At 48.5% G+C, this 11668-nt stretch overlaps 2 protein-coding genes across 5 annotated transcripts; one reads left to right on the top strand and one right to left on the bottom strand.

Moving 5' to 3' along the window:
- Positions 1-185: 185 nt before the first annotated feature.
- mettl25b (methyltransferase like 25B) lies at positions 186-6476 on the bottom strand. 3 transcript variants are annotated; one of them, XM_041243009.1, is made up of 10 exons: positions 6405-6476; positions 5665-5804; positions 5440-5561; positions 4629-4845; positions 3597-3659; positions 3028-3174; positions 2486-2654; positions 1763-2216; positions 949-1136; positions 186-537 (listed from the first exon to the last, which is right to left on the bottom strand). In XM_041243009.1, the coding sequence occupies exons 2-10, from the start codon at positions 5785-5787 to the stop codon at positions 380-382; spliced, it is 1641 nt and encodes a 546-aa protein (XP_041098943.1). In that variant the 5' UTR covers positions 5788-5804; positions 6405-6476; the 3' UTR covers positions 186-379. The 3 variants fall into 3 exon arrangements, with proteins under 3 accessions (XP_041098943.1, XP_041098945.1, XP_041098944.1); XM_041243010.1 differs by lacking the exon at positions 186-537 and adding an exon at positions 576-684; XM_041243011.1 differs by lacking the exon at positions 3028-3174.
- A 226-nt stretch (positions 6477-6702) lies between these two features.
- isg20l2 (interferon stimulated exonuclease gene 20-like 2) lies at positions 6703-11194 on the top strand. Of its 2 annotated transcripts, none has more exons than XM_041243012.1 (4): positions 6703-6792; positions 7704-8681; positions 8916-9116; positions 10404-11194. In XM_041243012.1, exons 2-4 carry the CDS (start codon positions 8040-8042, stop codon positions 10590-10592), a joined length of 1032 nt encoding a protein of 343 aa, XP_041098946.1. In that variant the 5' UTR covers positions 6703-6792; positions 7704-8039; the 3' UTR covers positions 10593-11194. The 2 variants fall into 2 exon arrangements, with proteins under 2 accessions (XP_041098946.1, XP_041098947.1); XM_041243013.1 differs by lacking the exon at positions 6703-6792 and adding an exon at positions 6901-6924.
- Positions 11195-11668: the final 474 nt, after the last annotated feature.

Raw genomic sequence — 11668 nt, 5'->3', positions numbered from 1 at the left:
CTGGGAAAATCGTCCAAACAGGCAAATAAATAGAGATTGTCTGATTGCATTGATGACTTTAATAGGGCACCCGCGCAATTCATTTCAAACAGTAAAGAGAAAAGGAACACAGAGCCGCCCACGGTAAAACGCAGGAGACTTTTTAGATCCTGTTTAAGACGCCTGATTAAAGCACAAAGCGGTCTGACATTTTCACACACGACTGTGTTTCTGTCTCCCTGATTACTGAGCGGAGATTGAAATCCTCACACCCAGAGGTGTTTGCATGCAGTTTGCATGCAACTTCAGTTCCAAAAAGGGTTGGAATTGAGAGCTTTCAATTCGGAGGGGTGCCGGTCGACACCCCCCGCTTCGATCTTGCACAGCCGGGTTCCCTGATTCACCGGGATGAGGCAGAACCGGGTCCTGGGGATGAGCTGGTTCTGCCCGGTGCTGTCCGGCTCACATCGCTCTCCTGCTGCGTTTTCACTGCAACCAGGACCAGATTCCGGGGAGAGAGGGAGGGAGAGAAGAGCGGGACCAGCTCACAATCCAATCCTACAGGAGAGAGGGAGAGAAGAGAGGGACCAGCTCACAATCCAATCCTACAGGAGAGGTAGAGTAGAGAGGGACCAGCTCACAATCCAATCCTACAGGAGAGGGAGAGAGAGAGAGAGAGAGAGAGGACCAGCTCACAATCCAATCCTACAGGAGAGGAGAGGGACCAGCTCACAATCCAATCTTACAGGAGAGAGAGGGAGAGAAGAGAGGGATCAGCTCAATCCAATCCTAGAGGAGAGGAAGAGAGGGATCAGCTCAATCCAATCCTAGAGGAGAGAGAGAGAGAGGGATCAGCTCAATCCAATCCAGAGAGAGAAAAGGTGGGAGCTGCAGACTTTTCTCCTCTCCTGTAAGAATTCCACTGATCCTTGTTAGAGCTACAGGTCGGATTTGGTCCTCGCCCCTCACCTTCCTGACTCAGGTACAGCATTCTGTCCAGGAGCACCAAGCTCTCCACAGCTGGGGCCAGCAGGAGGACCAGGCAGAAGTAAGCCACCACCCTCCCCTGCTGAGCCAGCAGACCCTCCAGTACTGGGTCCCAGTCCAGGGGCCAGTCTGTAGGGAGCCCCAGACACTGCAGCCCCATCCGAGCATACCTGAGAGAGAGGAGAGAGAGATTTACTGCACTCTCACACTGCCACAGACTCAAAGACAAGCAGCAAGTGGTTTTGTAAGGAGAGCTTTACAGCCCTGGCCAAAAACTCTGCATCACCATCCTGAAGAATGAACTGACACTTGCACGTGTTACAAAACATCACATTACAGATAGGAGCTGTTATAAAAGTATAGTAAAATCAGTAGAAAACAAGATCGAATCATTTGAAGATTACAAATACAGTAAATAATTACATAAGGGCGAGTTTGACAGAGCAGTTGACTTAAAGAAAACAAATGAGCCCAAATACCTACCCCCCTCGCCCTCGCACTTATTATTAGTCACTCAGCAGACGCTTTTATCCAAAGAGACTTCCGGAGACTAGGGGGGGTGAACTCTGCATCGTCAACAACTGTTCCTGCTGCTGCAGAGTCTCTTCCAATAGGACCTCGTTTGTTTGACGTCTCACCAGAAGGACGGAGCACAAGGAGGTGAAGTGACTCAGGGTCTCAAACACACACACACACACGGTGAGTCAGTGGCTGAGCCGGGATTTGAACCTCCTGGTATCGAACCCCCTTTCTCTAAACCCCTGGGACACACCAAGCCTCCTCTCCTCACACTTACTCTGCGAATGGGAGCTGGTGACACTTCTTCACGGTCTGGATGCCTGCTCTCTTCAGGCTGGGCTGAGCCCTCCTGACTAGCGTCTCCAGCGCAGCCCTGTAGCAATGAGACCGCAGCGCCCCACTCTGTCCCCGCAGCCTCTCTGCATAACCCTCCAGGGCGTGACACGCAGCCTCCCTCGCCTTACCGGACAGCTCGTGACCGGGCAGGCCCAGGACCCACGAGCTCATCGGATAACCGAGGACCGGCCCCTCCCCTTCCGTGCAGGCTCGTCCCCCTGGGCGGGGAGTAGGAGGAGCCTGGAGGGCAGGAGGGGCAGGGCTCGACAGGGTGGTGAGGTTCATGTAACAGCAAGCCACCGATGTGATGCCCACGGCCTGCGGGCAGTGGGCAAAGTGACGCAGGAGAGTGGCACTCAGGTCTCCGCAAGCATGGAGCCCGGTTAGGACGAAACCTTTTGAATGAAGATTTAAAAAAAAAAAAAAATTATCACATTTTTTTAAAAAGTCTTTTTCTGCTTATTTTTTTTACTGTTAAAGTGGATTCTTGTTTGAGTGTAGCCAGTTTAAAATCAGGCTGGTTTATAATTGATCATCTTATCATTCGCTTGGTTTTGTAGGCGATTTATTTTGGCTGTTACTTCTTTTATAGGGAAAAGCGCTTCCGGGAACAATTTATCACGAAAGACGCTATATAAGCAATTAAAGATTGATTGATTGAAACCTTCCTGGCTCTTGGTTCCCCGAGACTCCGGTCTGCCGTCCCGGCTATCGGAGATTCCCATTGGCTGCTGCAGTAGAGTCACAAACTCCTCCCAGGATGCCCTGGGGTTGACCCAGCCCGCCACATGCCTGGGGAGGGGGTCACAGGGCCCGTCTGGGGCCACACCCACCTAAAATAAAGACAAGCATCTTCCGTCCGTCACTGCTGTAAAACACAGAAAATGAACTGATTCTACTGGATATGACTACAGCTCCCAGCATGCCTCTGCACCAATGGTGAGGGATTCTGGGAGCTGTAGTTCTTTATGCCGTGGTCTCTTATCACAAGCGATACAGACCTCTATTACGATACATCATGTAGAGCTGTGGCCACAAGTTTTGCATCATCTCCCTAAAGATTTAACTCATTCCCAAAGTCGAATGAGAACGTGCTGAATAAAGTTCAGGTACTGAATTACACACCGCTTTCTAGCTTTCCCATATACTGACAACTGACAAAGAACAGGAGTGGGAATAAACCCGGATCAGGAGAGGCCAGCTCACCTTGGCTGCTGCCCTCGCCCTCTCCTTCAGATCAACACTCCGCAGCTCCCTGTCGAACTTGGCAGCCATGGAAACGAGAGCGGGGTTAGCCTCCACCCCGGTGACGGACAGCCCGAGACCCAACGAGAGGAAGCGAGTCAGGTGACCCTGGGAGAGACAGGTAGCCAATCGCCACACAGGTTACAACAAAAACACGTCTGATGAAAATCAAAGCAAAAGCGCTTCGGTGTGGAGTTGAAGCCTGTGCTGGATACGAGAGAAACAGAGATGCTGCTTCATGCATTCCGAGCCTGTCGTTTTGATTACTGCAGTTCTCTTTGTGCTGGTAAGACCTGCCACTGAACCGAGAGGGCTTCAGCTTCTCCAGAACTGCCAGACCGCTTTCACACGCTCGTCTTTCTCCAGCGCTCGGGTCCTTGCATTGCTTACACCAGCGAGCTGCCCGATCGACCTGAACAACTGAGAAGGTCCCTCTCGGAGACGGGACGGCCCTAATCCGTGATCCTCAAACTCTCCTGTCTATTCCTGCTCCTCCTTCGAGATCAGAAAATGCAGAACTCTTAGCTCACCTGCCCTGATCCAACATCCACGACATTCCGACAGCTGGTGAGGTCACACATTCTCTTCACCAGCTGAGAGAGAAAGAGAGACAGTCCTGGTGAGTGATCGTCAAGCCTCAACACGCTCCACTAGAGGGAGCCAGTGAGAACAGCAGACAGGGCCTGTACATTAACATTATTATTAATGAGTCATTCAGCAGACGCTTTTATCCAAAGCGACTTCCAGAGACCAGGAGGGTGAACTCTGCATCATCAACAACTGCTGCTGCTGCTGCAGAGTCTCTTCCAATAGGACCTTGTTTGTTTTGCATCTCGTCCGAAGGACGGAGCACGAGGAGGTGAAGTGACTCAATCAGGGTCTCACACACACACACACAGGGAGTCAGTGGCTGAGCTGGGATTTGAACCTCCTGGTATCAAACCCCTTTCTCTAACCACTGGACTTGCAGGTTGGGGTTCTGTTTTTTAATTCCAATTCCCCATTCCCTTTTAAAATCGATCCCGACACGTCGTCGCTGATCAGAACTGCAGCGGAGCGGCGCTCTGTTAAAACGAGCTTCTCACAACAGCGGCAGCACCTGACTGCAACTGAAGACGCTGCTTGTGAGTCAGTTAAACCAGCTCCCAATGAAAGCGGTTGAATATAAATTTCTTCAAAGGGAATGGGAATTGGGCAGTTGCTTTTAAACAGGAATCGATCCCAACTCTCACCCGTCGTTTCCCAGGTTTTGTTTCATGGTACAGGAAACTGAGTTTTTAAAGTCGAGTTGAACACAAAGCCACTTTCTCAGGAGCTTGAGAGCTGGTTCCAGGAGACCCTCCCGGGGAGACCTAGTTTGAGGTTTGCTGTATCAAACCCTCGAGTCTCCCTGTCTGGTGTGCCGCGCAGCGTCCTGAAACCTACAGTCTCCTGAAACCAAGCTGCAAGCCGCAGAGCAGAGGCTTCGCGTTCCCTTCGGATTTAGCCCGATTCTTCCAAAGCAAGTGCAGAGAGATTCGAAGCCGCTGGCACCCTGTAACGCAATCCTGGAGTTCACTTACTGCCCCCAGCTGGCGAACCTCGTGCTGTTTTTTGGGCTTGACGTGTTTCCGGAAGGCGTGTTTCAGCGCGGAACTCCGCCGGCTGTTCTCCCAGAACTCCGCCTGCTCCCCACTTCCCATTTCCTGGGCCGCCCGGCCGCGGGGCGTTCTGGGAAAGGCCAGGGCGCGCGCGCTCGCTTTGAAAGACAAGAGGGAGAGAGGCCACACAGACGGGTAGCTGGAAAGCCAAACAGATTCCTTAGTATTGTCTGTCTTAAAAAAATAATATATATATTTTTGAAACATTAAGCTTTACTCATTTTAACTGTGTTTTCACGATTAAGAAGCGGTTCTCGGTTGAGAGTTGGAAGGTCGCATTGTCAGATTAACTTTGGCTCATTCAGTCTGGGTGCAGGTGCAGAAAGACGAGCCAGCGTAAAACCGAACCCGAACCGTAACCAAGAACCGATTCAAATCTTAACCTCAGAATCTAACGGACAAAAGTGTTGCACCACCCCCCTATAGAATGAACTCACTCAGCTTCATAGAGTCCAGTGAAAGCTGCTGAATAATGTTCCCTTGTTAACATATTGAATTGCACCCCCTCTATATAGAATGAACTCCCTCAGCTTTATAGAGTCCAGTGAAAGCTGCTGAATAATGTTCTCTTGTTAACATATTGAATTGCATCCCCTCTATATAGAATGAACTCACTCAGCTTCATAGAGTCCAGTGAAAGCTGCTGAATAATGTTCCCTTGACTGTTCGTCACAGCTGTACTGTATGTGTGTGTGTGTGTGTTACCGCAACCTTCCATTTTCTCTCCTCTTACCTTCTCCCACCTCCGGGGGCGCTGTCTAGAAGCAGGTCTGCCAGCTGCGGGCCAGAGAGTTCGCACAGAGCCTCCTGCCAGCCAGGGGGTAGCGTCTCCCACAAGCTGTCACTAAAAAACTCCTGCGGGAGGCGTGATCAGGTTCAAATGCTGAAGGAATGGGTGCAGTGAAATTGCATTTACCTGCAGGGCAACATCCAAGCTGGAGGGATCCTCTATACTTACTATAATATGGGAGTCAATGATGGGTTTGTAGAGAGAGAGGAAGCAGCAGAGCTTGGCAGCCAGCTGCTTCTGTTGCTCCACAGAGAGACGCAGAGACCCCAACACTATGCCTGGATTAGCCATGTGACTGACACTGCCACCTAAAAACACAGAGACACGGTTCAGTCTCCACGCATCAAGCATGCCCTGGACTGGAGGGAGTCCCCTTTCTCTTAGGGGGGTGAGGGAGGGACGGAGCAGTTCAGTCTCCGAGTCTCAACCCTGCCCTGGACTGGAGGGAGCCCCCTTTCTCTTAGGGGGGTGAGGGAGGGAGGGAGCAGTTCAGTCTCCGAGTCTCAAGCCTGCCCTGGACTGGAGGGAGCCCCCTTTCTCTTAGGGGGGTGAGGGAGGGAGCAGTTCAGTCTCCATGCCTCAAGCCTGCCCTGGACTGGAGGGAGCACCCTTTCTCTTAGGGGGGTGAGGGAGGGAGGGAGCAGTTCAGTCTCCGAGTCTCAAGCCTGCCCTGGACTGGAGGGAGCCCCCTTTCTCTTAGGGGGGTGAGGGAGGGAGCAGTTCAGTCTCCATGCCTCAAGCCTGCCCTGGGACTGGAGGGAGCCCCCTTTCTCTCAGGGAGAGTGAGGGAGGGAAGGGAGCAGTTCAAAACATATAAAAAAAAAAAAAAAAAAAAAAACACTTTAAAACAAAAACACACTCAAAATGAACAAAACACCATTTAAAAAAATAAATACAAAGATACTTACGGTTTAATATCAAATCGTGAAAAACAAATTAAACTGGAAATAAATAAATAAATAAATAAAATCGCTTTTTTTTTTTTTTTTTTTTAAATAGCATTACCGCCTCTACTCGCACCCCAAAACAGCCACGAAACTGCTTATCCCCCCAAAAATACAGTAATAATTAAATGCACGACAACAGCCATTGCTCTGCAAACCGCAGCACCGGAAGCAGAGCCCCCAGTAGCCCGGATGAGACTCGTTGCTAGGCTCCATGCGGCCTGTTTATATATATATATAAAAAACAGCTTTAAAACGCATTTTTATTGGATTTATTTAATAGTTTTTATACATATTTATCATTTCTGCGTTTTATATTTTTCTGTACGTCTATACACCAGAAGGAAACGAGGTAAGGGGACGCGTCAAACTGACGTGGTTTGACGTGTTGTTGTTGCCCGTAAAAGAATAATTATGATAATTAAATGTTATTGGATCATCCAGGAGGGAGATAATTAAACTTCTTTTGAGGATTAACTAACTTGTAATGTATTTAGCTGTTTAGTGGTATATATATATATATATATATATATATATATATATATATATATATATATATATATAGTGTCATGTCTTATTAAACGAAACCAGACCGGTTCAGAATGAAATATATATACTTTCCAGATTGAAAAAGAGCTTTTGACCGAAACGTCGTGACATATAATCGTGACCGATTTAGTTTATTTTTTATTTATGTCGCGCTTTTCCTGCAGATCGCGTTGAAATACATTAGAAACAGCGTTTAAAAATACAAAGCCTGTTAAAGAGAGAGCTTTTCACACAGAAGACACTACGAAACAACATATATAAACGCACGATTTAAAAAAAAAAAGTTATATCGTAAAAAAACAAACAGAATTATCAGCGCTAGGGTTTGATATTAATACAGCGCTAACTCTGACAAGTACACAAGTTATAGCTAGCCATTTAACAAATCTGTCTATCTGTCTATCTTTCTGTCTTCCTGTCTATCTATCTATCTGTCTATCTATCTATCTGCCTGTCTGTCTATAGATCTATCTATCTATCTGCCTGCCTGCCATATGTATATGTCATGCCGTCAAACACCTATAAATACCGCCAATGTTTTGATTCAAACCCAGGCTCCCTTGAGAAAGATATGTACAACATATCGAAATGTTGAGCAGCTGGCTCTTTGAGCTACATATATATATATAGATAGGTAAATTATTCCAATGATTTGTAAGGGGATGTAATTCTTTCATTTTTCACCCACTGTTGATTCTCCCCTGTTCATTGTAGATGTTCACAACGAGAGCTTCGCATGGACGTGGAGAAGGGGCCGGTTTTAACTCTGCTTCTGTGGTTTACTGAAACTCGGAGCCGGTTCCCTGAGTCCGGTCCTGGAGGCGAGGCGAGACTGCTGATTGAGTTAAAGGAGGAACGCAGGGCTGTCAAACGAGTCGGCGTTGATACTGGCGCTGTCATCGGGGCGCGCGTTCTGATCTCTCTATCAAACGGCTCTCGATAGCTGGCTGGGGTCAAAGACGAACCAAAAAGCCAGCGACGGCTTGAATTCTCGAAACAGCTTCCAGGTCATAGCTGGTCCCGGTGTAGCTCATCCCCTGTGCTTGCAGGATGTCAGATTTGATACTGAATCTGGATTTGTCGGGCGCATCTAGGGGGCGCCCAAAGGACCCGAGCGCCAACGCCAGGCACCAGCGCTTCTTAAAAAAACGAAAATTCCTGGAGAACAAGGGCTACCTGCGGCAGAAACAGCTGCCCGGGCCCGGGAGAGGGCAAGGGAGTTCCAAAAACCGCCAGCCTTGGCACAACGACGGCCCCCAGAGCCACGGCAGCTCAACCGGTCGCCCCCAAGCTTCTTTTCGAGGATCCGGTTGCGCTCCGGGGGCCCAGCGCCAGCCCGCCGTTGGCGCCGCCCCTTCCCGTGCAAGACCGGGGCCCGGTCCCTCGGCCCTGAACGCAGACCTTCTGGGGGAGTTTGAGAGCGGCTTGTCCTCTCTCCCTGCTCTGTCCTCCTCCTCCACCGCAGGGAAGACTTACAAGTACCTGGCGATGGACTGCGAGATGGTGGGCACGGGCCCCAGGGGGACCCGCAGCGAGCTGGCCCGCTGCAGCATCGTGGGGTACCACGGGGACGTGGTCTACGACAAGTACATCCTGCCCACCAACCCCGTGACAGACTACCGGACCTGCTGGAGCGGCATCCGCAAGCAGGACCTGGCCAACGCCACAGGGTTCAAAGAGGCGCAGAAAGAGGTAGGGGGAGAGAACGGGTGGAAACGTTTAGACTGAAGACGCTGTTTGTGAGTCAGTTAAACCGGCTTCGAGTGAAAGAAGCAGCTGATCAATCAATTGCAAACGATTATTAATTGTAAAACGGCCACTGACCCCCGAGCTGTTGGTTTTGCAATCTGCTCTGTGTTTAAAGTGAAGAAGGGGTTGACCCTGTTTTGTAACGCGCCTCGGCGACGCTGTGTCTCCGTGTTTCAGATTCTGAAGATCCTGTCTGGGAAGGTGGTGATCGGACACGCCATCCACAACGATTTCAAAGCGCTCGGTTACTTCCACCCCCCCGCCCTGACCCGGGACACGTCCCGAATCCCGCTGCTCAACAAGAAGGCGGGGATCCCCGCGAAAGAGGCAGTCTCCCTGAAGCGGCTCACCAAGATGCTGTTCAGAAAAGACATTCAGGTGAGGAGCAGAGGCTGGGGAGCAGAACTGCAGGGTTAACTGTGGGCTTGGTGCGCCAGAGGTTAGAGAAAGGGGGCTTGATACCAGGAGGTTCAAATCCCAGCTCAGCTACTGACTCCCTGTGTGTGTGTGTGTGACCCTGAGAGAGTCACTTCACCTCCTTGTGCTCCGTCCTTCGGACGAGACGCAAAACAAACGAGGTCCTATTGGAAGAGACTCTGCAGCAGCAGCAGCAGTTGTTGATGATGCAGAGTTCACCCCCCTGGTCTCTGTAAGTCTCTTTGGATAAAAGCGTCTGCTAAAATAATACTAATATATAGTAAATTATATATATATATATATATATATCGCAACTAATTGATCTAGAACATATATATAATTATATCTGATCCCTTTATGCTTGCAGGACAACATTTTCTGGCAGGGGTCTGCATATTCAGAGAGTGACAGCAGGGGGCAGCAGAGTTGCCAAGCGAACCAACCCTCATTCAATTCTGTAGCTGCTGTCCTAAAGTTTAAAATATCATAGGTTTTGTCTCTCTCTCTCTCTCTCTCTCTCTCTCTCTCTCTCTCTCTCTCTCTCTCTCTCTCTCTCTCTCTCTCTCTCTCTCTCTCGCTACAATTGTAGTCTAGTTAGTTAGTTAGTTAAATAGTTTGTTCACTTTGACATCAGGGGTATCCAGTCAATCACAGAACTTCAGTGCATCTGAAAACTGTCTACACTCGAATCCCATTAACAATCACAGCTCAATTCCAGCTCCAAGCTGCTTAAATATAGAATATAGAACACAGAGAATATAGAGGGGGTTTGGGGAACGATTCCTCAAACTGTAGATTGAATCCGATCAATAAATTGAGTATTATTATTATTATTATTATTATTATTATTATTATTATTAAATTAGTCATTCAGCAGACGCTTTTATTCCAAGCGACTTACAGAGACCAGGGGGGGTGAACTCTGCATCATCAACAACTGCTGCTGCTGCTGCAGAGTCGCTTCCAATAGGACCTCGTTTGTTTGACGTCTCGTCCGAAGGACGGAGCACAAGGAGGTGAAGTGACTTGCTCAGGGTCTCACACACACACACACACACACACAGGGAGTCAGTGGCTGAGCTGGGATTAACCCTCCTGGTTTCAAGCCCCTGTTCTTCTCTCGTATATAAGCCAAGCGGGACAGCCTTGTGTTTTTCCTCTGTTGGTTTTGTCGTTTGATTTTAAACTGACTTGGTTCCCTCAGTCCGTCTCTCTGCTCTGAGCCCCGTGTCTCGTTTTTCTGTGCAGGTTGGGAAGAATGGCCACTCTTCCGTTGAGGATGCCAGAGCCACGATGGAGCTTTACAAAATAGTGGAGCCGCAGTGGGAGAGGACCCTGGCTTCGGGGTCAGAGAAACAGAGCCCCACACCCCAGCAGAGGAACGGTCTGACTGGATCCCCCCTTCCCATCCCTCCCTCCGCTCCCTTGACATTATAAAACGAAATTCTTTTAAAATCCGTCTGTCCAGAAGCACACACACACGCACACACCTCATTCCTAGTTTGAGCGTGTTTACAAATCTGTAATGGTCTTTTTATCGAGAAGAGCTAGGGATTCAGACTCCCATTCCAACAGCGGTTTAATCCATCCCGGGTTTTACCGCGAGTTTAATCAGACACACACCTGAGCTTGTTTCCTAGACACACTGTGGCTAATCAAGCTGGTAGTAAAACCTGGAGCGGGTGAATCTGCTGTGGGAGTAGGAGTCTTATTTCCATTGCTAACTGACTACTGATTATTTGTTAACCACGGCCATGTAAAATAGATAGCTGTATCTGAAGTATTTTTTACTGTAACGATAATTATTAACAAGAGACTCTGTGTGTGAGTATAACATGGTAAGAGCGTTGCCCGTTTACTCTCTAACTCTCCCTGCAAGCCGTTTTGAAGTCACAGTGTCTGATGTGTGCGTATCCAGAACTTCAAAACACCTTTTAAAAAATGTTTTGTTTTGTAATCGTCCTTCTGCGTGGCCAAAAAACAAACTTCGGATCTAATAATAAAAAATGAAAAATCTAATCAAGAAAGAAAGTCAATGCGAAGTTTGCCATTCATCCTGTGCTGTATTTTGGTCTCTATGAAGCTGAGTGAGTTCATTCTATATAGAGGGGGTGCAATTCAATATGAGAACAAGGGAACATTATTCAGCAGCTTTCACTGGACTCTATGAAGCTGAGGGAGTTCATTCTATATAGAGGGGGTGCAATTCAATATGAGAACAAGGGAACATTATTCAGCAGCTTTCACTGGACTCTATGAAGCTGAGGGAGTTCATTCTATATAGAGGGGGTGCAATTCAATATGTTAACAAGGGAACATTATTCAGCAGCTTTCACTGGACTCTATGAAGCTGAGGGAGTTCATTCTATATAGAGGGGGTGCAATTCAATATGATAACAAGGGAACATTATTCAGCAGCTTTCACTGGACTCTATGAAGCTGAGGGAGTTCATTCTATATAGAGGGGGTGCAATTCAATATGTTAACAAGGGAACATTATTCAGCAGCTTTCA

The sequence above is a fragment of the Polyodon spathula genome, unplaced genomic scaffold (genome assembly GCF_017654505.1).
Source record: "Polyodon spathula isolate WHYD16114869_AA unplaced genomic scaffold, ASM1765450v1 scaffolds_1548, whole genome shotgun sequence".
In the NCBI taxonomy this organism is placed as follows: Eukaryota; Metazoa; Chordata; class Actinopteri; order Acipenseriformes; family Polyodontidae; genus Polyodon; species Polyodon spathula.
This window is presented reverse-complemented; position numbering and strand designations above follow the sequence as displayed.

Bases quoted from the DNA above. Each gene is read 5' to 3' on its own strand.
- isg20l2 (XM_041243012.1), top strand. From the start codon at position 8,040: ATGTCAGATTTGATACTGAATCTGGATTTGTCGGGCGCATCTAGGGGG. The intron at 8,682-8,915 runs GTAGGGGGAGAG...TCCGTGTTTCAG, and splicing joins TCAAAGAGGCGCAGAAAGAG to ATTCTGAAGATCCTGTCTGG. The intron at 9,117-10,403 runs GTGAGGAGCAGA...TTTTCTGTGCAG, and splicing joins TGTTCAGAAAAGACATTCAG to GTTGGGAAGAATGGCCACTC.
- mettl25b (XM_041243009.1), bottom strand. From the start codon at position 5,787: ATGGCTAATCCAGGCATAGTGTTGGGGTCTCTGCGTCTCTCTGTGGAG. The intron at 4,846-5,439 runs GTAAGAGGAGAG...TTGGCTTTCCAG, and splicing joins GCCCCCGGAGGTGGGAGAAG to CTACCCGTCTGTGTGGCCTC. The intron at 538-948 runs GTGAGGGGCGAG...TCTCTCCTGTAG, and splicing joins GCTGTACCTGAGTCAGGAAG to GATTGGATTGTGAGCTGGTC.